Genomic DNA, 23,429 nt, shown 5'->3' with positions numbered 1-23,429 from the left:
GGCTGTGATGGCAAGACAGACCCTGTCTTTGTGGCAGGTATGTTCTAGAGAAGAGATGGAGGCAGGTGGACAAAGTAACAAGGAAATGGCCTGCTATGGTGTGTGCTAGGAGTGCCGTGAGCAGGGCAGGGAGATGGAGGGCGTGGGGCTGCAGCAAGCTGGCAGAGTGGGAGGACACAGGCGGGACTTAGCCTCCTTGAGCCTCAGTTTCCCCTCTGTGAAGCAGTATTAAAAGCACCAACTTTATGTGTTGCTTGGAGGAGAAATGGGAGTTTAAGTGACCAAACCCAATGCCTGACTCAGACCAAGCAGCCAACAGATGAGAAGGAACATGGTCACCATCAGCAGCAGCAGATCCTCACCATCACCATCATCCTCACCATCACCATCACTACCATTGTCCATCATCACCACCATCCTCACCATACTATCATTGTCACCATATCACCATCATCACTATCACTACCATTGTCACCATATCACCATCACCATCACTACCATCATCACCATCACCATCATCACCATTGTCACCATCACCACCATCGTCACCATCACCACCATCGTCACCATCATTCCCCTCACCACAATCATCATAGTCATTGCCATCACCATCATTGCCATCCTCACCATCACTACCATTGTCACCATCCTCACCATCACTACCATCATCACCATGACCACCATCATCACCATCACTACCACTGTCACCATCCTCACCATCACTATTACTACCATCATCACCATGACCACCATCATCACCATCACCATCATCGCCATCACCATCATCACCATCACTACCATTGTCACCATCATCACCATCACCACTATCATTACCCTCACCACAATCACCATAGTCATCATCATCACCATCGTTGCCACCATCACCACCATCACCATCATCCTCACCATCACTACCATTGTCACCATATCACCATCACTATCACCACCACTATTACCATTATCATTATCACCATCACTACAACCACCACCATCATCACCATCATCACCATGACTACCATCATTATTACCACCATCATCCCCATCCCCATCACCATCACCATCACTATCACCATCACCATCACTATCATCACCATCACTATCATCACCACCACCATCATCACCATGTTCATTATCACCATCACTAAAACCACCACCATAACCACCATCATCATTACATCACCATTATCACTACCATCACCATCATCACCACCATCACTATCATCACCATCACTACCATCACCATCATCACCATCATCACCATCATCATGACCATCACAACCACCATTACAATCACCATCATCACATCACCATCGCCATCACCACCACCATCAATCTGCACTCACTTTGCCTTCTCTTGTGAGAGTGGCAGAGGAAGAGGGCACTAAGGGCCAAGGACGTGACCACAGGTGGTCTGACATAAAGCTAACAGAGCAGTACCTGGAAAATATTGGAGAGGTCCCTGAGGTTGAAGACATAATGAAACTTAATGGCCGTGGGAAGAAATGTTGATGTGACTTTCTGATGCAAGGCTGTCAGGGGAAAAAGACATCGATTCTGATGTGCTCCTAATGGCCTCAGGAAGCACAGAGCTCAAAGTTTCTACAGCAAATGGACGGTGAAATGGTGACGATTTAAGTAAGAAATGAAGGAGGGGGAGCCTGCTGCTGCACTGAATCATGGCTGGGTTTCTGTCCTCCACCTCCCCCTGAAGCAGTTTAGTTCACCTATCTCCTGCTGAAACACAGCATCGTTTAAGAAATATTGATTCCAAAGTATAAATAAAATATTTACCAGGGGGAAATATGAAGAGCCATCAGCCCCATAAAGCAGTCGCTTCACTGGCAGGTGAGGGGGGAGGCTGGCAGCTTACCCAGGGCCGCAGCCACCAGCTGGCTGCTCATCCTCTGAACCGCCATGGGGACGGAGCGGTAGGACAGGTGCTGTATCAGGATCGTGCTGTAGATGGTCATGAGGGCCTCCTGGCCAGGGAAGCTCACGGCAAACACGCAGAAGTGACGCTGTCCCGGAAGAAACGGAAACTTCCGTCAGGCAGCTCTAGGGGACCACCTGGTGGCCACGCCACCTTCCTGGGCGAGGAGGCCCTGTCCTCACCATCTGACATCTTTGGGACATGGTCAGGGTGGACAGTTTCCCTCTTTGTGCCTTGCAGGTGAAATCACGTTAACTATTGATTGGATGTGAAATGGCCACACGTACTTCATGCTGTCAAGAAGCATTTGCAGGGGCAGAGTGTGGCTCAGAGTGGGGGCCTGGGTTGGCACCTCAGGTCTCCACATGCTTCCATAATTTAGGGTTGAGACCGTCTGAGCAGAGGTGCAGACAGGATGCTGGGTGTCCTATTAAATCCCAGCTTCAGATATGCCGCAAATACAAATACCTTTTTTAGTTGAAGTATGCCTCATACGATATTTGGGACGGTTTATACTAAAAAGGGCATTTGTGGCATAGCTGGAATTCAGATTTAGCTGGGTGCCCACATGTTTATTTGCTAATTATGGCAGCCCTATGGGGTCATAAGAAGGGCTGGCTAGTCTCTTGTCCTCCGGCCTCCCTCAATCTCCTGACATTCTGACAGGCCAGGGAATGCTCCAGAGAACACGCCAAACCAATGCTTTTATTCTCAATTGACAAAACCAGCCTCAGACCCAGGGCAGTGGGCCAATGGGAGTTTGATTTCTGCTAACCTGCAGTCTTGGGTCAATGGTGAAGGATCCGGCGGTGGGGTTCATGCAAGCCACGTACTGACAGTTATGGATGTCCTTCAACGTCAGCTTCTGCCTGTCGTACCTGTGCCAGGGAAACCAGCATGACCACAGCCCGAGGAGCACCCCTGCCTACCCGCTCCCAGGAGTGCCCTGCATGTGGCTGAAGAAAGAATCTCAGTAAAACCAACTGCACGACAAACGGCCAAGTTTACCTCATGCTTTCAAGGGAAAAAAAATGACATTTTTTTATATTGGGGATTAAACCCAGGGGTGTGCTGCCACTGAGTCACACCCCCAGCCCTTTTGATTTTTTATTTGGAGACAGGTTCTCAGTAGGTTGCCCAGGCTGGCCTTGAACTTGCAGTCCTCCTGCCTCAGCCTCCCGAGTCACTGAGATTACAGGTGTGCATCTCCACATCTGGCATTTCAAGAAAAAATTTGAAACAGGAGGCAGAAGAATGTCCCTTAGTGCAGGCCTGGGGTCACATCCTAGCTCCTTCCCAGAGGCACATCAGGGTGCTGGATAAGTTGGCTAACCTCTGTGCGCCTCGGTATTCTTTTTTTTTTTTTAAACTGGGGATTGAACCCAGGGTGCTCTACCACTGAGTTTCTCTACCACTGAGCCACATCCCCAGTCCTTTTTATTTTGAGACAGGGTTTCATTAAGTTGCTTAGGGTCTCCCTGAGTTGCTGAGGCTGGCCTTGAACTTGCAGTCCTCCTACCTCAGCCTCCTGAATTGCTGGGATTCCTGGCGTGCACCACTGTGCCCGGCAAGGGCCTTGATAGTCATACTGTGCAAGGGATCCCTGTGAGACTGCATGAGTCCCTGGAGGGACGCTGGGACTGGTACCTGGACACAGTCAGCGTGTGACAAGTGCTTACTGCCCGTGGGCATGTTGGTCACTGCCAGCATTGCTGCTTGGTGGGCGTCCTCCTGGTGCCTGGGTACTGGCGGGGCATCTTCCTGAGGCAACCTGGGTGATCTTTCTGGGTTCCCGTTACTTTTTGCTCTGCTCCATAATGCATTCCTTTCTGCAGGCTTGCTGCCTCCTGAGGACCTACAGGAAGTCCTTGTGTGTCCAGTGTTGACCCTCCGAGCTGTTTCCTCCTGTTGTGCTGGCTGTCCTCTGCTCACTGTGTCCTGAGTTGAACAAGATTCCTTGATTCCAGTGTTGATCGCAGCTGTTGAATGTTTGCCTTTGGGACTTCTTCCCCGCTGCTGCCCTTGCTGGGGTCACATAGGTGAACCTCACAATTGACCTCCCGCCTGGGGGTCTGGGTCAGGTGAGCTAGGGGCTGGCCTTTCTTCCACAAGCGCCTTTTCCTACTGTTCCTGACACGCCCGCCTGTCGTCACGGGGCCACCTGGACATGAAACTCCAGAGGAATCCTTTTAAAACTCAGGCCTGACCCCCGTCACCAAAGGTCCTTCAGGTTCATCTCGGGGCAGCCGTGGACCCGGTGTGGCCCGTGCTTAGCCACTTGGGGGCCCTCTTGAAGAACACCAGAATCTCAGCAGATTTTACTGGAGTGCTTGACCGTGTGAGGCCACTCCCAGGGCTTGGAAGGGGCCTGGGTGGGCACAGCTGAGCCCTCGTAAGCCCCATGGAGAACCCCTGAGGGGCCTGCTGGCCCCACCTTCCTCCCACTTTCCACTCCTGTCTTGGTGCCCTCAACTTCCCCGCCCACACCACTTTCTGTTCCTCGGAGATGTCCTGCCCACAGTCCCTGCAGGAGCGGCCACCCTGGCTGGCTGTGTCGGCTCCCGGAAGCGCGTCCCTCTCACAGGCGTCCACACACGCCAGCCTGCAGCGCCCACAGCTCCAGGGCAGTCCTGCAGGTGGTACGGCGGGAGCTCTGTGCGCCGTGCTGTTCAGGGGGGAAGACGAGCCGTGGTATTGGCCCTGCCACTCGTGAGGGCCCGGACCTGGAGCAGGCAGCCCAAGCCCTCGGCGGGCTCCTGGAACCACTGCCTGGCCTCTGGGTGCCTCTGGTATTGGAACGACCGGGTTGGCCTGGGCTACCTGCTGATCTTGAGAGAGAAGATGAACCGAAGATCCTGATCTTTCCAAAGACGTAGCGCTCCGTCTGGTGCGCCCAGGGGTCTCGGGAGCCCTATGCGGTTTTGCCACTTGCACTCCATGCCACGGCCTCCATGGCCCTTGACCCTGTGGCCCTCTGCCCTCTGGCCTCTGCCCTCTGCTGGCCCGTGGCTCCGCCTCCTGCCGTCCACAGCCTTTAGCAGTGCTCGGTGACTCCGCCCCACATCCCTAACCACAGCCTTTGGCCCCACCCACAGCCCCACCCACAACTCTGGCCCCGCCCCTTAGCCCCACTCATAGTCCTGGCTCCGCCCACAGCCCCACCCTTAGCCCTTGGCTCCACCCCACGGCCGGCCTCACCAGTGCCCGTGGTCCATGTGCTGTCGGATGAGGGTGTGCGGCGCCACCGTCCCGTACTTGTCCACCTCGGGCATGTTCATGTCGTCGATGAAGTAGATCAGCTTCTTGGTGCCCGGCGGTCCGTAGTTTCTCCCCGATTTCTTCTCCAGGGGCTTCTCGAGCACCCCTGGGGAGGGCAAGGGATCCACCATTGCCCCAGTCCTGCGCCCTACCCGCCTCAGGGAGGAAAGTCAGTGGGAGCTGTCCAGGGTCATGGCCACCGAATGCAGCTGCCCAGGGAATGGCTCTCCAGGGGACTCCGAGGGAAGCAGGCAGGGGTCACGATGGCGCCTGGGCTCTCCCGAGGCCCAGAGCAAACAGAACCCAGGAGGCAAGAGTGCAGGAATCTGGGACCACCACCTGGGGCTGCCAGTCCCAGGGACCAGCATCTTTGTCCCCTTGGCCTAAGGCCGGCAGGGAGGCAGGTCGGGATGGGGGCGGCAGCTGTGGACCCGGCATGCTGTGTCCGCGGCCCTCACCCTGCAGCATGGCCGAGGTGGTGTAGAAGTTGAAGGGCACAGCCTGCACCAGGTACTCGTCTGTGCTTAGCTTCTCCAGCTTGTCCCCCATCAGCACCGACTTCCCAGTGCCCGCGTTCCCCACCAGCATCACCGGCCAGGACTTCTCCATGAGCAGGTCCATGAAGTAGCGGATGCGGATGGTTTCCGTGGTGTGGACCAGAGAGGCCTGGGGTGGGAGCGGTAGGGGAACCGGAGGGAGGGGAGGAGAGCAGAGGGCATGGGGAGCTGCCTCAGACAGCAAATCAGGCAGCTCCTCCTCACCAGTGGGCACGTCTGAAGAGGTTCTTTCTTCTTTTTTTTGTACCGGGGATTGAACTCAGGGCACTTTCCCATTGGCCACACCCCCAGCCCTTTTTCCTTTGACACGGGGTCTTTCTAAGTTGCTTAGGACCTCACTAAGTTGCTGAGGCTGGCCTGGAACTTGCCATCCTCCTGCCTCCACTTCCCGAGTACTGGGATCACAGTAGGTCACCGGCTCTCGCCAGACCTCTAAATTCCCCTGCGTCACTTCAGGAGGGCTACTGGGGAGGACTGGTTGCATTTGGGCAGGTGCCTGAGCATGTGGGTGGGACCCCGAGTTCTGCTCCCGGCCTCTGCTTTGGGGTTACCTGCAGTGGGATGTCGGGATCCAGCTCAAAGGCGGGCACTTTGTCTGTCCATGGTAGGAACTTTTTGGTGTCTGGATCGATGTAGTAGTCAAAAATTGTTCCCTGAGAGGGCAGCTTGATAGTCTTGAACTCATTGACCCACCACCTGCTGAACTCGACTCGGTAATCTATCAGCTGTTGAAAGACAAAAGCACACACGCACACGAGACCCAGCTAAGCGGGGCTGGCCCGGGCTCCGCAGCGGGGTCCCGCCACGCCCGTCACCTGGTCCTGGAACATGGCGCCACCGAAGGCCCAGAAGCAGGCGAACACGAAGTAGAGCTCGTAGAGCTCCTTGGGGGAGTCGGGCGGCGTGTTCCTCTCGGTGAGCAGGCACTCCAGCAGGTACAGGATCATCTGGATGATGGTGATCTCGGGCACCGGCGTGATCCTCTTAAAGCCAAAGCGCAGCTTGTCCAGGCACGTGGGCAGGTACTTGTCGAAGAGGATGGTCAGGTTGGCCTTCTCTGACTGCACCCTGCGCCTCTCGATCCAGCTGCTCACCACCCTGGGAGACAGGGCAGCCTGGGTGTCAGCGGCTGCTGCTTTGGGTCCACCCAGCGGTCTCCCTGTGGCAAATGCACCATGTCCTTCCACATGATTCTGAGGGGGTGGCCACAGAGGCAGGGCCAGGGCAGCCCGGCTACTCCTATGTGGGTCCAAACAAGGGTACCCTTGGGGCTGCTGCAGACCCTAAGAGGGTCTGATGAGGCTGCTGGGCTGGTGGGGTCAGTGTTCTCCCCGACTGCTGGCTGTGGGGTGCTCGGTAAGCCCAGAACAACTGGGAGCCATTCTTGCCACTACACTTCTGCCCCCACACAAAGATCATACTGAGGGCCGGGACGGAGACAAGAGAGGAGAAAGCTCTCATGACATCACCTGCAGGGGTGGAAGAAGTGGGGATGGAAGGAAGAAAAAGGAGAGAAGAAGAGGACTGGGAGGAGGAGAGCAGGGACATCTCATTGTCATTTGGACTTCTGGACCCAGCCATGCCTGAAGCACCTGCTTACGGACTTGAGTGTGTGGCTGTCTGGCTTCAGTTGGTTAAGAGTTGAATTTGTCATGTTCAGTGGAAGAGTCCCCTGAGGAACCCCTGGGTCGCCTGGTACACAGTCCCTCCCTGCCATAGTGGCGTGGGGCCTGGGTGCTGTAGCCGGACTGCCTGGGCTTGAGTGGGTTGAACTGTGGCCAGCTGCAGCTGAGGCAAGTTTCTCCACAGGCCTGCGTCCAGCTTTCTCATCAGTGACCGGGCCATGTTTACATCAGCCCCTGCGCAAGGATGCGTGGGCCAGTCTCTAAGGCTCACAGAAGGGAGCCTGGTAAGTGCCAAGTAAGTATCTGCTAAGAGCACAAATAGCATCGGCTCCCCGAGGGCCGGTGAGCTCAGCCAGAGCGTCATTTCCAGGATGCCCGGGCGTAAGCAGGAAGCTCGCGTTGCCCAAGGCAGCCCCCACCCACCTGCCTGTCCCTAACCCTAACCCTGCCAGACCGGGAACTGAGGGCTGGAAGCTTCGCCGGCTGCACCTTGACCTGGCTGTGTCTCCAAGCCCGCGGGTCCCCTGCCAGGCACCGTGAAGGGCTGCACTCCTCGGCCAGGTGTCTTCGCGGGACATCAGGTGCCGCTCCGCAGGGCGGCTTCGCCCTCTGGCTGAGGGTGCTGTGGCCCGCAGCTCTGGCTGGCCGGCACCGTTCAGAAGCAGCTGGGCACGTCCGGCCTGGGGTGTCCTGCCTCCCCCGCAGCAGCCTGGGAGGGCTGCTCCTGCCGCCTGGCCCCGGGCCTGCTGCTCATCCACCTCAGGGCTCTCCTCCAGCAGGCCACGGGCGCTGTCCTGCATCCTGTCCGCCTCTGCCCACGCCGGCTCCGCCTCTCTCCCTGCCTCCTGTCCCACCGCCTGTCTCAGCAGCTCCACCTCATCACAGTCCCTGTGCCCAGTCCTGTGCCCACCCTGAGAGCTTCAGTGTGCCCCAGGGGCAGAATGGTCGTCCCTCCAAAGACATGTCCACCAAGACCTCAGCGAGAGCACGTGGTGAGCGCAGGTCATCCTGGATTGGGGCGGGCCCTACACCCGGCGCCTGGTGCCCTTGTGCGGAGGAGGGTGGGCGCGGACGCTGGAGAGGGTGTGGAGACCCAGGCAGAGGTGGGAGTGCCAGCCTCTGCCAGCCAAGGAGGCTGAGGGCCGCAGTGGCCGCAGTGGCCGCAGAAGCAGGAAGGGAGCCTGGGGCGAGCTTCCCCCAGACCCTCGGGAGGAGCCAGCTCTGCCTCTGCCTGGACCTCGGGTCTGCAGCACCGTGAGTGGACGTTCAGGGTGTGGCTCTGTGGTGGCAGCCCAGGACGCCCCTGCACCTGGGCAGGCGCTGCTGGACAAGGGGGCACGATGGTGCCTCAGTGGCTCCCAGCCCTGCAGGTCAGCTGCGAGTCCGTCTTTTCTCTTCCCGTGTCCTCCGGAGCCCTGGCCTCACCCAGCTGCCTCGCTCGCAGTGGGGCGTCCGGTAGGGAGGGGCTCAAGCGCCAGCCCCCCACCTCTTCCCCTCCCCACCGTGCGTGCGCCTGGGTCCGCCTGCGCCTGCTCCCTGAGCCAGAGCACAGCGCTCACCTTGCAGCACCGCACTCCATCTTGCCCCTGCTCTGCCCGGCTCTGTCCCGGCCTCCGTTCCAGAGAACCTCACTCCAGGGCTCCCCACCAGTCCCCCGCAGCCCCTCCCCGGCTTCTGCCCAGCCTCCTGCAAGTTGCTCTCCCCAGTTACGGGGTGCGCCTGGCCATCAGGTCCTGGGCAAGCCTTCCTGGCCTCAGCCCCATGTCCTTGGACACACGCCTGTTGACCTCCTCCCCAAGGTTTTCCCTCCCCGGCTTCTGGGACCTCATCGACCTGGGTGTGTCCCACCTCAGGATCTCACTGGATTCCTCTGCCTCCCCAACACAGGGTCAGCCTTGCTCAGAAAAGGACCCCCCCCTCTTCTTGGTACCGGGGATTGAACTCACAAACCCTCAGCCACTGAGCAGCACCCCGGCCCTACGTTGTATTTTATTTAGAGATGGGGTCTCACTGAGTTGCTTAGCCTCTCACTTTTGCTGAGCTGGCTGTAAATTTGCAATCCTCCTGCCTCAGCCTCCTGAGTCACTGAGTTGACAGGCGTGCACTACCGCGCCCAGTAGGAACATCTCTTATTCACTCCTGATCCTCCCGGAGAATCCAGTTCCCCAGTGCAGAACACGCGAGGCTCCAGCACAAAAGCGTGTGCGGAAACCAGGGGTGGGAGGGGCGGATGGAGGGTGAGACACCACTTCCGTGGAGGTGCTTCCTAGTAGCCTCTGGCTTGGGGACACACCACTGGGTTTCTACCTGGGCTGATGCAGGTCATTTGCTCTAAGCTGTCCCTTCTGGTTGCCCTGAAATTCTGCTGCTCTGCCCAGCCCTGGCCACGCGTCCGGGTGGGAAGTCGTGCCTCCTGGACCAGTGCAGAGCCTGCAGCTTCTCATGATTTCAAGCATTTCTTAAGTCCGCGTCTCCCTCTCCCTCCCCTGTGATCGCCCATCATCCACCAGCACGGCCAGCTCTCTTCTTCAGGTCGTCACGGGCCCCCTCTGCCTGCCCACCCCCTCCATGTCCCTGTAAGTGCTGGTTCTCGCCAGGGATGCTCGGGACGCTGACCTGGATTTTGTCCACCTCCAGGGCTCCCCTGCTGTGGGTGCAGCCCTGACCTCGTCCCCTGGAGGACTCCCCGGGGCCGAGCTGCTCCCCCTTCCTAGAGCTCGGGGCTCCAGCCCTTTGTGCAGACGAGGTGGCTTCACTGCACACTCGGGTCACTTACTACACATGTCCCTGCCTCGCTCTTTCACTGCCCTGACCACAAAAGCAAGAGCAGGCATTGTAGTTATAAGGAGCCAATTGAGAAAGAAAGGAATGAACTGGCCCACTGTCGCATGGAGGGACGGGGGACGGGACGGCCCACCTCCGGTGCCCTGCCACGGTGGCAACGGGAGAGCCAGACGCCACTCACGGGTTCCAGCCCAGGTCTGCCGGGTTGATGTAGAGAATCCCAGCTCTGGAGACGGTGGCCGGGGTGGCCGTCCGCAGGTGGCTGATCTCGAACACCAGCCTCATGGTGCGGTTCAAGGGGATGCGCTCGTTGCTGGCCAGGGTGAGGACCTGGAGGGAGAGGCAGCCGTGCGAGGTCAGAGCACCATCCCGCCGGGTCCAGAACGAGGAGGAGCAGGTGGGGAGCCTCGTGTGCCCACCCTGAACGGGGTCTCACCGTTCTCTGGGCCCTTCCTAGCCTCCAGTCCCCTCTCCCAACCTGGCGAGGGGACAGCTCTGGACCTGCACAGGAGTAGAAACGTCCCCCCAAAACCACGGCCCTTGCCACCCCCAGAAATTCTTGCATTCCCTCTACCGGATGAGAATGATTTCCTCCCTCCCTTCCCTGGTGCTGGAGAGGGATCTAGGATCTCCTGCGTGCTAGGCAAACACCCTACCTCTGAGCCACATCGCCAGCCCTTTTTATATTTCATTTTGAGACAGGGTCTTGCTAAGTTGCTTAGGACCTCACTAAGGCTGGCCTTGAACTTTCAATCCTCCTGCCTCAGCCTCCCGAGCCCCTGGGATCACAGGTGTGTGCACTGCATCCGGCTAAGAATCATCCTAAACTGCTTCAAGATAAATCTGAATCCCATTTCTCCTCCCCAGCCTCCAGCCGGCCTTTCCGTGTGCCAGGGACAAGCTGGAGGACACTGTCCCCATCCTCACTCGCGGAGGAAGGGCATGTGGAACTGCGTCCTCCGTCTGTGCAGTGACGAGGCGGCCTCTGTCACTTGTGACTTCTGTGCCCATTCTGGGTGCCGGCCTCGGGCAGGGCCAAGTGCGTGTGGCTGGTTGACCTCATCGTCCCTGCTACGGTGGCCTGGGGCGGTTCACCTTGTTGTCATCCATGACAGTGTTGAGAGACTCGATCCACATGGGGTCTATGTCCCCATCCAGGACGATCCACTTGGGGCCGTCGTGAGTGATGTTGGCCAGGTCCCGCATGACGGTGGAGAACAGGCCTGTGAGGAGGCGACGGGTCACATCCAAAGGCCAAAGGGCCCTTGGCACTCCGGGCCACTCGCCTCAGCATTCTCTGGCCTCGCTCTGTCTCTCATGGGCGCCTGTCCCCTGGGGGGACATGGAGGCCCTCGGACAGGAGGTGAGCGGCTCACTTCCCTCCTCCCCCCGCCCCAGCTGCCCCCTCTGCTCTCCCCACGCCAGGCCCTGCCTGTGTCCCCTGTGCCCTCGGCCTCCCACCCTCTGCCCCAGCTCCTCCCAGAGCCTCCTCCATCCACACGGGCCAGCGGGCTCTCCCCGTCGGGGGGCCTGGGGGACTGGGGTACAGAGCCCGGAGGACAAAGCCTTGCCACTGCAGAGCTGAGGGACAAGGGCAGCTGCAGAGGTCCGGGCAGCACCCCAGGGGCCCCGGCAGCGGGAGGAGGCAGAGCAGGGGAGGGGCCCGCCGGAGCCCTCAGCTCCCAGTCGTGAAGCGCCCGCTGAGGGAGGTGTGGGCAGGTCCCCGAGGGCACAGACCCCACGGAGCCATGTCCGGGAGGAGCTTCCTTCCCAGAGCCCAGGGACAGAGGCGTGACCTTCGCACGGCCTGTCTGTCCAGGCTCGGGACCCTCCCCTCCCCTCTGGCTCCCTCTCCGCCTGGTGGTCCCCTGTCCTCAGAGGCCCTTTCCCTTCCCCGGTGTGTGTGGTCCCACTGGCCACAGTCCTGCCGAGGGCCCTCTCCAGGCAGAGCCGCAGTGATTGCCACTGTAGGGAGCCTGGTGACCAGCCAGAGGACCAGGGCGGCCAGGTCCCCACAGCCTGCTCCTGAGGCCACACCTCCATTACCGTCTTTCCACTCCCTGGTGGCTGGGTTGATGATGCCAAAGAGCTCGTCACAGGTGACAGCCTTGGGGTCCAGGTCCACGGCCACCGGCTTCCTCTTCATGTTCTGGTAGGTTTTGTTGAGGGACTTGAGGACCTGGCCAGGGGGGGTGTCAGGTGTGACCCGATGTCCCCTGCACAAGGACACACAGGCAGCGTGGGACGCCCTCCTGTGAGCGGTGAGGAGATCCCTGCACCTGGTGTGCTGTGGGGCGGGTGGGGATGAGTCTGCAGCCCAGACAATGGCTGGGTGAAGGGGCCCGTCCCCCGTGCAGACCACGAGAGCCCTTGGGCCAAGCTCAGGTCCGGGCAAATCCACATCCGTTTCTTCTTCCTTACGCAAGTGGTGCGTGCTCGTGGGAAAGAGCAAAGCAAAACAAAGTCCTCGAGGGAAGAGAGCCACCCACAATTCCTGAACCCAGAGAAAGCGTTCTGAGGGTAGATACCGGCCCTTTCAGGAAGCCATTTCTAAACAGTTTCTGCCTTTTGGGAAAAAAAAAACAACAACTTGCTGCAAGCTTCCCCCATGTTATTCATCTTTGGAAGTGATTTTTGAATTTATTTTTGAATTCTGTGATGCTGGGATTGAACCCAGGGCCTGGTGCATGCTTAGGCAAGTGTCACCACTGGGCTGGGTCCCCGGCAGCTGGAAATGTTTTTTTTTTTTTTTTTTTTTTGCGGTGCTGGGGATTGAACCCAGGGCCTTGTGCTTGCAAGGCAAGCACTCTACCCACTGAGCTGTCTCCCCAGCCCTGGAAATGGTTTTTAATAGCAGCCTAGTAGTTAGTCCTGTGAGTACCCTACTGACCACCTGCCTGGCTAAAATTTCCAGGGTTGCAGATATTCGTGATGTCACTTTCCACCTTGCCTGGGCCCTGGCCAGGGACCGGAGGGCGTGGGCGGGGCCTGTGACCAGGGTGGGTGTCCTGGGTGGACCAGAGCCTTGCTGGTGCCCTCCTCCTTCCTGGCCCAGGCATTTCTTTCGGGGCCGGGATGCCATGGTGCCCCTTGCTGGGTCTCTGCCCTGCCCACCCTGCCCGGCCCACCCTGCCCGGCCCACCCTGCCTGGCCGTGCCACGAGCAGACCTGGGACTTGCCGCTGCCCGCGTTCCCGATGACGAACACCGAGTGCCGCACTTGCAGCAGCTCCTCCAGCTGCACCACCTTCAGCACGAAGCTGTCCTCGGCCTGCAGCCGCAGCTCCACCACGCTCTGCTTGATGACCTGGGGGGCGCATGGCATGCTCTCAGTGAGAGGCCGCTCGGGAGCTGCCCCGCGAAGCGTCCGCAGGCCCCGCTGCCTGGAGCCCCATCCTAGCTCCTCGTGGACCTGGGCAGGGAGAGGGTGGGGCCGGCAGGGCGAGAGGGGCGAGGGCGGCTGCCCAGGGAGGCGCGGGGTGCGCTCGGTGGATGACCGTGGGCCACCTACCCCAGAGCCGCTTTGGCCAGGTAGCTGCCGGCCCAGGAGTGACCGCCTACCTTCTCGAAGTTCAGGTCTCGCTTCCGAGGCACGTCCAGAGCCGGGAAGAGGTCCCCGATCAGCCCCATGAAGACGGGCAGGTCGTCGGTCACGATCTTGGGGATGTTGAAGTCCCTCAGGGCCCTCATGAGCACCTGGTCCTCTGCCCGGGCAGGGTCGCCCCTCTTCAGAGAGCCGGCCACCACCAGCACGGACTTGATGGCTCGCAGGCCCCAGTCGTAGTGATCCTGCGGGGGCAGGTGGCCGTGAACGCGCCTCCCCGGGCTGGCCAGCCGGTGCCGCCAGGCCCGGGGTGGCTCTGGGTCCAGTGGGGCGGGATGGAGGCGGCGTGGCCGTGGGACGCGAGGCACCCTCCCAGGCCGTCTGCGAGCCCCGGGACCCCGTGACACACCTGCTTGGACAGCAGCTCTTTGCACAAGGTGTAGAGTGTGATGAACTTCCTGGCCAGCAGGCGGGCCTCCAGAAAGCCCTCGGCCACCAGCATGATCTCACAGATCAGCTCGAAGTCGGGGACCACCATGGCGCAGGGCCTGGGGGGTCAGGCGGCTGTCGGCTTCTCGCCCACCTGCGCCCTTTCCCTGGCAGATCACTGCCCCCCGCCAGGCGGGCTGCTGCACTGGCCACCTTCAGGGCCGAGCCAGCTCCCAGCTGCCCTCCCCACCTCGCCTGTCCCTTGCCCAGTGCCCCGGGCCCTGCACTCGCCACCCACTCTCCTGAGCCCCGTGGATGAGCCAGGGAGTCTCCCCGGGACCTCTCACCTCAGCAGGACCCGGAGCTTTGGAAGAAGGGCCCTTCCTACTGCCCGCCTGCCAGTGCCCCTCCCAGGAGCTGATCTCCTCCGTCCCCAGCTCAGCCCCTGCTCCTCCTCCACTGCCCTCCCCTTTCCCCAGGGCCACACACCTGAACAGGGCCTTCAGGTTCTCGGGCAGCTCCGTGCGTCCCGCGTACCCCGGGTTCATGGTGATGAAGATGCCGACAGTGGGGATCAGTCTTATCATCTCTCCCAGGAAGTTGAACGTCTTTTTCTTGGCCCGAATTGCGTCCTGGACACATTTTACCTAAACGGTTGGTGCACAGACACGTCAGCATGGAAATGCCCAGCTTCGAGGGTCACTTGGTAAAGCGCCACAGAGCGTGTGACCTGAGGCAGCTCCTGTCACTCTGAGGCATCCAGGCTTTCGAGGATCAGCCGCTTGCTCCTCTTCCTCACCGAGTACTGTTCTGGCTCCAGTCCTTTCTGAATCTGTTCCTACTCTGGCGGTGACCCCTTGGGAGGTCCCTCAGTGGCCACCTTCATGTCACAGAGTCTCTGAGACCATCTGCTGCCATTTACTATGTTAAATACAGAACTTCAGGGATCTGGTCTGCATTTGGATTTTGCAAACTGGAGAAAGTGGCTGCAAACTTCCGAGTCACCACTGGGGGGCGCCCGATGCCCACGGCGGCAGCCTCGCTCACCCAGAGCCGAGAGGGCCCTTTGCCAGGGGCACGGGGGCTTCTCCCTGCTGTCTGCACAGCAGTCTCAGGTCTGGGACCCCTCCCCCTGCACCAAGCCCCTCCTGTCGTTCTGTTCCCGTCCCTGCTTCTGTTTGTGTCGGCAAATACTCAGTACTTCAATCAGGCTCTGCACGATTTTGGGGTTTGTCCACCGACTTTGGCATGGGGCAGAAACACTGCTAAATGCACTGGGGACCAGGGAGGCGGGTCCCTGAGGAGGGTCTCTGGTGGCCCATGTTCTTGCCTGACTGGCCTCCATCCAGTCCCAGGGCTGGTAGTCAATGTGGAGGGAGGAGCAGGGAGGGGGAACTTCTGCCTGCATTTGCTCCAATCCCACCAACGGACCTGTCCTCAGCCCATTTTAGAGATTCCAAGATGGCGTACAGAGACTGAGGGGAGTTAACTCCCCGGCCGTGAGCCTGAGGGGCCCAGCCCTCATGCGTTGGGGTGTTGGGAGGGTCTCAGCACCGACAGCCCCCCTTCCTTTTCCTTTTGGAACCTCCGTGTTGATCTGCACAGGAGGCTGCCTCGGTTTGCCTCAGAGAGCCCAGTGGCTCTGCAGTCTGCAGGCCTCAGGACCACTGGGGCTTTTATGATTTTATAATCCAGAACCTGGAGCTGGGGAGATAGCTCAGTTGGAAGAGTGCTTGCCTTGTAAGCACAAGACCGTGGGTTCAATCCCCAGCACCAAAAAAAAAAAAAAAAAAAAAAAAAAAATCCAGAACCTTCCTCCACATACGGGAGCCAACTCAGGCAGCCAGCGGACACCACTGGGCAAAGGCAGACACTCTCCAGTGGCCTTCACTCAAGACCGTCGGACAGTAGAGCCACAAGGACCGGAGGAGCCCCCTCCCCCTCGTAACGGGCCTTTGGGGGGCCGCCCTTGCTGAAGAGCGCTCTTCGCCCGACTGCCCGCTCCCGGGCACTACGGCAGGGCGAGCGGCATCTCTGCCTCTCCTGCGTCTGCTCAGAGCCCCGCTCAGCTCTGCACAGGCGTGTCTGTCTCTGGTAAGCAGGCTGGCAGCCCTAGTTTACCTAACCAGTCTCGCCCCTTCAACACTGGGGACACCAAGGGAAGAGGGCAACGTCCTCTTCCAGATGCCTGGAGAGGAGCCACAAGTCCCCAGTCACTAAACCAGCATCGCTTTGGATTCCAGGAACAGTGGGCCTTGCAGGCAGATCCCCCATGGTGAGACCACGCCCCAAGTGAGCAGTGACCCCTGAGGGGAACAGAACAGGCTCGCAGGCCTGACAGACCAGCAGCAGGTGGAGACTGTCCCCTCTAGGACAAGGCCCCCTCAGCGCCTCCTGAGGTAACATCACCCAGACCCCGCCCACCCCAGCCACCCAGGAAAAGGCTGGCCTCCCCTTATTTAGGGGGCAGAGGGCTCTCCCCTCCTGGAGGTTAGCCCCAGTTAAAGCTCTGCCTGAGTCCCTAGTCTTTGACCGGCTTCCTTTCAGTTGTCACTGGGCCTGAGGTTCTGGTCTTGGGCGGCACCCCATCTGAGGACCCTGCTTCTTGCCTCAGGCTCCGCACTGCCCGACTGTGCTCTCCGCCCAGGGGTGTTCCCGAAGGACACGAAGGACACGCACATCTCCTCCCTCCTGCTTCCTTCTCTCCCTTCCCCGCTATCCTTTCAGCACGCTCGATCCCTGCAGGAAAGCCCTTTGTCCTTCTCCCCTGTTGGATTGAACTGCTTGGTCTACAGCCGTCTCCATGTGCATTTTAAGTTTGGCTCAAAGGTACAGAGGGAAGTGAAAGCTAACGTGACGTGTGGCCACCGTCACCTACTCCTGTGACAAGACACTCTCAGTTGCCAGCAGTCAATTGTTCAAACTGGGTTCAAACAAGACAGACGCCAACTGCAGCCAATCAGGCCGTCTCTGCCTCACCTCCTGTTCTCTGGCCACAGGTATCACCTGCCCAAGTGGCGGGTCTGACATTCTGGGCCTAGGCTGTGACCTGAGAGCAGCATCCCAGGTAGAGCCAAAGGTCTGCAAAACTGGGATTCACTGTGACTTCTTCTCTTAATACCCCCAAATCAAGCACCCCTGCATGTACCTGGTCACGCAGGTGGCGCCACATCTGTGCCAGGTCTGTTGGTGGGTCTGGGGGCCAGGTGGGGTGGGAGGGGCTGGCGCATCTTGCCACACCAGCCCTGTGCCTGGAGTGCTACAGGCGGGCAGGGCCAGGGTCCCTCTGGTGGGTGAGACAGTGGAAAGCCCAGACAACCCGGCCGGCGAGTGGCCCCTGCCCTACCTGACCCGGGCGGGCGGGACCCACCTGCACTGCGATCACGGACAGGACTTCCACCGAGATCCGGTTGAACTCATCAAAGCAGCCCCAGGCTCCTGTCTGGGCCAGGCCCTTGTAGATGTTCCCACAGGACTGCGGGGAGAGGAGAGGAGGCGGAGCTGCAGGAGTCCGTCCCCCAGCCTCTGCTCCCGAGGCCCCGGGCAGGGTCGGGCTCAGCCTGGGGACTTCGGGAGGCGCACATCCCAGAACAGGCTCACGCAGCAGAGCTGGGTGCCAGGAGGGTGTCCTGCACCCCTGACCCCGGCGATGGCAGTGAAGCCAGAACTGGGGACAGGCAGTTAGTGCAGAAATAGGAGGCTGAGTCAAATGGAGGAAATGGAGGCCATGAAAGCCATCCGCCTCTGGAAGTGGGAGACTGCCCCTGGGAGAATGGGATGTAAGGACCTCTGGAGTCCGTTGATGACCACATCTACCTGCCCTTACCAAGGAGCTGCTCAATGCCCCCGGGCCCCTGCCTGGCTGAATCGCTTTGGCCCTCCCCCTGCCCGTCGCTTCTCACTTTTTGCATCTCACCTGCAAAAGGGGGTCTAGTCACATAGGCAGCACGGAGAGATAAGGGGGAGAGAACTGGGGAACAAGAGACCTCAGCCTATAGAAGATGTAGGGTGCGCTCACTTCTTGGGACCCCAGAACATCCACGGCCCCATCTCCTCCCGGGAGGTCTGTTATTACCACTTTAAATAAAACCTGCTTCGTGCGCTTGCCTTGGCTGCGTCTCTAGTGCTCAGACTTCAACACTAGAGGGAGCAGGACTCGCCACCGACACCGGTGAACGGGGTGTCAGGGCGTCCCGTGTCCCCTTACCACGGGGTCCACCGGCTTCTGCCGCTTCTGCCCTCGCATTGTCCTTCTCCTGACCTTCTTTTTAACATAGGCAAAGGAGGGGAATCCCTCCAGGGCAGGGCAGGCCCCGGCACTCCCCAGACTTCTCCCGAGACTTCTCCTGACCTCCGCGTCACCCTGGCCCAGCGTGACGATCAGGGTGACTCCTGGACACTCACCCGTGGGATACGCTCTGGGGGCACCTGACTTCCAATTTCACTTCTCTAGAACCCAGGAGGCTGGTGTGGACGGCTTGACCCTGACTGATGGTCAGCCTCCGCCTGGGGACCCCCCGGCTGTGGGACCCAGACACAGATGGGCAGGGGTTCTGAACCCTGATCACTGCCCGCCTCCCCCTGTGAGAGGCCGCCATGGCCGGGAGAAAACTGAGGTCCCTTCTCTGAGAGGCCTTTGAGCTCTGATGAGGCCTGAGCCCCGTGACCACGGCGCGGCCCCTGCCCCGCGAGCCCAGCTGGCCGCGGCTTTCACCCGGCATCCTTCACTAACACCAAGGGCGTGCTGCTCCCGTCACAGTCTCCGACCCGAGTTCGAGAGGGTCACCTCTGGGACAGTGGGACGTGGGGTTGGAGCCCTGGGAGCCTCTCCAGACAGGCCACGGGGGACGCGGCAGCACCCGGGCCTCCGCCCAGGTTCTCCCAGCTGCCTGCAGGCCTCCTGGGGCCCGGGCCCCCGGCCCTGGCCAGCGCCTACCTTGTAGTCCATCTGCTCGGAGCAGTTGAAGACGTACACCATGGTGCCCAGCGCCCGGCCCAGGTCCTTGGTGGTCTCTGTCTTGCCGGTGCCTGCGGGGCCTGCCGGGGCTCCGCCCATGATCAGGTGCAGAGACTGGGTCAGCGTGATGTAGCACCTGCCAGAGGCCCGGGTCACCTGAGTGGCCCGCCACCCTGCTTCACCCCGTGAGGTTTCAGCCAGTCGAGTGACAGTGCACCTGCTCAGCTTCAGGGGGACGAAAGGGAGTGGGCAGGGAGGACCTCAGTGTGACTGAGGGACAAGCCCGTCCTGGGGCAGCGGCGCTGAGGCCCAGCCGCAGACCTGGGGAGTGCACCCCTCGGATACCACGGACACCACGTCAGAACAGGGGCTGCTCCGGGAGCCTCGGACCCAAGGGCCTTTGTAATTCACCTGATGCGCAACACGCTCACGAGGAGTCGTGAAGCACGACCCCACTTTGCAGGCCCTCAGAGAGGTTAGCTGACTCCCCCAAAACCACACAGCTCGTGACAGACCAAGGGTGCAGGGCCGGGTGCCTTGCCGGTGGCAGATGTGCCCGCTCCTCACCCTCAGCCAGTCCAGCAGTGGGCAACCAACGCGGGTTGTGGGCACTCACCTGTCCGTGAGGGGCGTGATGACCAGCCGTGGGGTGTTGCCCAGGTACTCGTAGGAGTACTGGATTTGTGCGTCGCAGATGTTGGCGAAGCAGTGCCTCTTGTCCTCGTCCCAGCGGTGGCGGAGCTGAGACTGCCAGGTGAAGGCCTGGGAGCTCTCCACCTGCGGGGAGCCAGCCGCTCCTGTCGGCCCTCCCTGGACCGCCCTCTCCAGACCCACACTCCTCCCTGCCGCCAGTCGGGTCTGCCACGTGGGAAGGGACTGGGGCCCCTGGGCTGGGGCCACCCGGGCCGGGCCAGCGTGCCTTGGCGGCGATCATCTTGGCCACCACGTCCCGCGCGTGCACGTCGATGGTGCAGATGGTCATGATCTTCATCCTGTCCCCGGCGCTCAGGTTCCCGATGAGCAGCGTGATGAGCGCGTTCAGCTGGCTGATCTGCAGGGGGACCTTTGCTGAGACCCGCGCGGCACCCTCCAGCCGCGGGTGGGCGGCCTCTGGGTTGGTCTGGGGGCCAGCCAGGTGCGTCCAGGGGAGGTCATGGTGGAGGAGGGAAGACCAGCCCATGAGGAGCAGGGAAAGGTCTCCACATCCCTGGGAGGGGCCGGGAGTGCCACGGAGCAGATGGAAACTTAACCTCAGCCCAGCGGGTGCAGAGTTGGGGACAATGATTGTGACATCGTGGAGGAGTGTGTGTGTGAGGGTCTCCCCGTGCCGCCCAGGTGGCCTCTAACTCCTGAGCTCAGCTGACCCTCAGCCTCCCGCACAGCTGAGGCGGCCGGCCTGTGCCACCGATAGCTAGTGCGCGTGTTTTCAGGTACGACCCAACTGCACGCAGCCCACACGCGTCTCGGCGAGGTGGGATTGTGGGTAAGTTCTCTGTATTTTTTTTTTTTTTTTAAATCATCTGTTTTCTAATTATCTAACCAAGAATTTAAAAAAATAACGACGTCTGTGGCATCCTTTGGTGATCTCGGGGCGAGCCCCCGCCGGCTCGCCTGCTTCTTGTTGTAATCCTTGATGGCGTTCTCGTAGCCCTCCTCCAGCCTGGAGAACGCCAGGCCCACCTCGGTGGTCCACCAGATCTGGGTGCAGGTCAGCGCAATCTGGAAGCAGAGGGGCGCCGTGCCCCCGTTGAGCTTGGTGCCTTAGCTCCGGCAGCAGCTCCCCAGGCCGCTGGCTCTCCCCAGGGCTGCCCTCGGACCTGGGCCGGGTAGTCGAAGATCCACTGCTCCCTGGGCTTCTCCTCGTAGGTCACCACGGCTTCTGGGATTTCGTGTCGGAGCGTGGCGCACATTCGGTCCAGCACTCGGTTCAGCCAGACCTCCACCTGGGGACAGAAGTCACACTGACCACACGGAGCCTTGAGTGCATCGGTTCCGAGGATTTGTTTTGGAGTAAAGAAAAAAACCAAAAAGCAGCTGGTGCCGCGTCCTGCACCTCGAGTCCCAGGGCTGGGGAGGCTGAGGAAAGAGGATCGCAAGTTCAAGGCCGGCCTCGGCAACTTAGTGGGACCCTGTCACAAGGTGAACAGGGCTGGGGATGGAGCTCTGTGGTATACTTAACGACACACGAGCAGCGCTGGGTCACACACACGTGTGCACACGTGGAAAAAAAAGAAAGGGCCGTTTGTCCTGCCCGTCATCCCAGGGTTGGGAATGTCAGGTGGCTATAGAGCACAGAACTGCCCACCTCAAACGCTGACTGGCAGCCCGGCCAGACCCTGGCGAGCTCGCTGCCCACTAAGCATCAAGGTGCACGCTGACCATTTTTGGGTCGGAGAAGGGAGAGGGGACCAGAGAAAAATCCGGGCACAGGGCAAAGGGCTAAGCTCGCCGATGTGCTGAGCTGAGCTGAGGTTCTCTGCGAGCCTCCGGGTTCTGAGTCAGGTGCTGCCACCTGCTGGTCAAGGGGTGGGGGTGGGGGCGGGAAGAATCCTCCACAGGACCTGCTGCCCACCAGTCCTGTGGACGAGTCTTATTTGCATTTTGAAATGTAAGTGCTGTGGCTGAGGATGCAGCTTCGTGGAGGATGCTCTGCAGGCCTGAGGCCCTGGACTCCATTCCAGCCCCAGAAAACCAGAAAAAAGCAAAGCAAAAAGTACCCCCTTGACCAGCTGCTGCAGCAGGGAAGCACCCCCAGAGGGTTCGTGGGCAAGCTTCCCTGTGGAGAGTCGGCAGGAGGGATCCTGGCGGGGAGCCGGAGCCAGCTCTGACAGGTGGATCTCGGCCGTGCCCCGCCCAGCGCCCTCCCTGCCAAGCGGGGAGCCTGGGCTTCCTTGTTCAGGTCCCTCCCAGGTCTGCTTTGCCTCTGCCCTGCGTTTTCCTTAGGCCCACGTCACAGTCACCTCTATTTCTGATGGACAGCTGGGCAGGGAGCCTGGGGAAGGGAGCAGCCAGCAGTGGGGCCACGGGCTTGCTGGGAGAGGGAGGAGGACCCAGGCGGCTCTGGAGCCGCGGAAGCAGCGCAGCCAGTTCCCGTGGGCAGGTGTGAGAGACCCGTGGTTCTGGGGAGGGGTCCCCTTCAGCACAGTCCCCTTGGTGACCTGAACGAGTCTCTCCTTGCCTTCCCCCTCCAAGGCGCATCTCATAGAGCTGGGAAAGTCCTCTGGAAGCCCTGGGGGCGTCCGAGTGCTCCCGAGGGTGAGGAGAGGGCAGCGCGTCCTGGGGCTCACGCTCACCTGCCCCGAGAGGTCACACTCGTGGTCGAAGTCCATGTACTCGTCCTCCTTGCTGTACATCCCCAGGCCAAATTTCAGCGGCTTCTCCTCAGCATCGAGTCGGAACTTCAGCTTACACAGGCTGTCGAAGAGCTTGGACAGGTGGCGGCTCACCTGGGGGGGCACCTGAGGCTCGGCCCAGGGGCTGTGGCCCAGGCCCAGATCTCCTGCTGCGCTCTAAGGTCTCTTCCCCTTCTTTCCTCTCCTTCCCTCACCCCTTCCTGCCCTCCTTCCCCCTTCCCCCCTCCTTCCCTCCTTCCTTCTCTCCCTCCCTCCTTCCCTTCCCCCCTCCTTCCCTCCTCCCTTCTCTCCCTCCCTCCTTCCCTCCTTCCCTTCCCCCCTCCTTCCCTCCTCCCTTCTCTCCCTCCCTCCTTCCCTCCTTCCCTTCCTTCCCTCCTTCCCTCCTTCCTTCTCTCCCTCCCTCCTTCCCTCCTTCCCTTCCTTCCCTCCTTCCCTCCTTCCTTCTCTCCCTCCCTCCTTCCCTCCTTCCCTTCCTTCCCTCCTTCCCTCCTTCCTTCTCTCCCTCCCTCCTTCCCTCCTTCCCTTCCTTCCCTCCTTCCCTCCTTCCTTCTCTCCCTTCCTTCCCTCCTTCCTTCCTTCTCTCCCTCCCTCCTCCCTCCTTCCTTCCCTCCTTCCTTACCTCCTCCTTACCTCCTTCCTTACCTCCTCCCTTCTCTCCCTCCCTCCTTCCTTCCCTCCTTCCTTCTCTCCCTCCCTCCTCCCCTCCTTCCTTCTCTCCCTTCCTTCTCTCCCTCCCTCCTTCCCTCCTTCCTTCCCTCCTTCCTTCCCTCCTTCCTTCTCTCCCTCCTTCCTTCCCTCCTTCCTTCTCTCCCTCCCTCCTTCCCTCCTTCCTTCTCTCCCTCCCTCTTTCCTTCCCTCCTCCTCCCTTCTCTCCCTCCCTCCTTCCCTCCTCCTTCCCTCCTTCCTTCCCTCCTTCCTTACCTCCCTCCTTCCCTCCTTCCTTCCCTCCTTCCTTCCTTCCCTCCTTCCTTCTCTCCCCCCCTCCTTCCTTCC

General features: G+C 60.3%; 1 protein-coding gene across 1 annotated transcript in view; it reads right to left on the bottom strand.

The window, feature by feature from the left end:
• The window catches only part of Dnah17 (dynein axonemal heavy chain 17), a 113,712-nt gene that overhangs the window by 33,281 nt on the left and 57,002 nt on the right, over positions 1-23,429 (bottom strand). Inside the window, exons 31-51 of the mRNA XM_047542791.1 lie at positions 22,377-22,529; positions 20,901-21,026; positions 20,695-20,802; positions 20,003-20,134; positions 19,700-19,860; positions 19,063-19,219; positions 17,497-17,601; positions 14,616-14,773; positions 14,107-14,245; positions 13,715-13,942; positions 13,323-13,460; positions 12,174-12,333; positions 11,250-11,377; positions 10,336-10,484; positions 6,561-6,843; positions 6,297-6,470; positions 5,647-5,854; positions 5,129-5,294; positions 2,706-2,808; positions 1,871-2,018; positions 1,438-1,529 (exon numbers count right to left, since the gene is read on the bottom strand). Of these exons, the coding sequence (XP_047398747.1) occupies positions 1,438-1,529; positions 1,871-2,018; positions 2,706-2,808; positions 5,129-5,294; positions 5,647-5,854; positions 6,297-6,470; positions 6,561-6,843; positions 10,336-10,484; positions 11,250-11,377; positions 12,174-12,333; positions 13,323-13,460; positions 13,715-13,942; positions 14,107-14,245; positions 14,616-14,773; positions 17,497-17,601; positions 19,063-19,219; positions 19,700-19,860; positions 20,003-20,134; positions 20,695-20,802; positions 20,901-21,026; positions 22,377-22,529 (3,216 nt within the window). The remainder of the gene's footprint in view (positions 1-1,437; positions 1,530-1,870; positions 2,019-2,705; positions 2,809-5,128; positions 5,295-5,646; positions 5,855-6,296; positions 6,471-6,560; positions 6,844-10,335; positions 10,485-11,249; positions 11,378-12,173; positions 12,334-13,322; positions 13,461-13,714; positions 13,943-14,106; positions 14,246-14,615; positions 14,774-17,496; positions 17,602-19,062; positions 19,220-19,699; positions 19,861-20,002; positions 20,135-20,694; positions 20,803-20,900; positions 21,027-22,376; positions 22,530-23,429) is intronic.

This window comes from Sciurus carolinensis, chromosome 3 (assembly GCF_902686445.1).
Source record: "Sciurus carolinensis chromosome 3, mSciCar1.2, whole genome shotgun sequence".
NCBI classification, from domain to species: Eukaryota; Metazoa; Chordata; class Mammalia; order Rodentia; family Sciuridae; genus Sciurus; species Sciurus carolinensis.
This window is presented reverse-complemented; position numbering and strand designations above follow the sequence as displayed.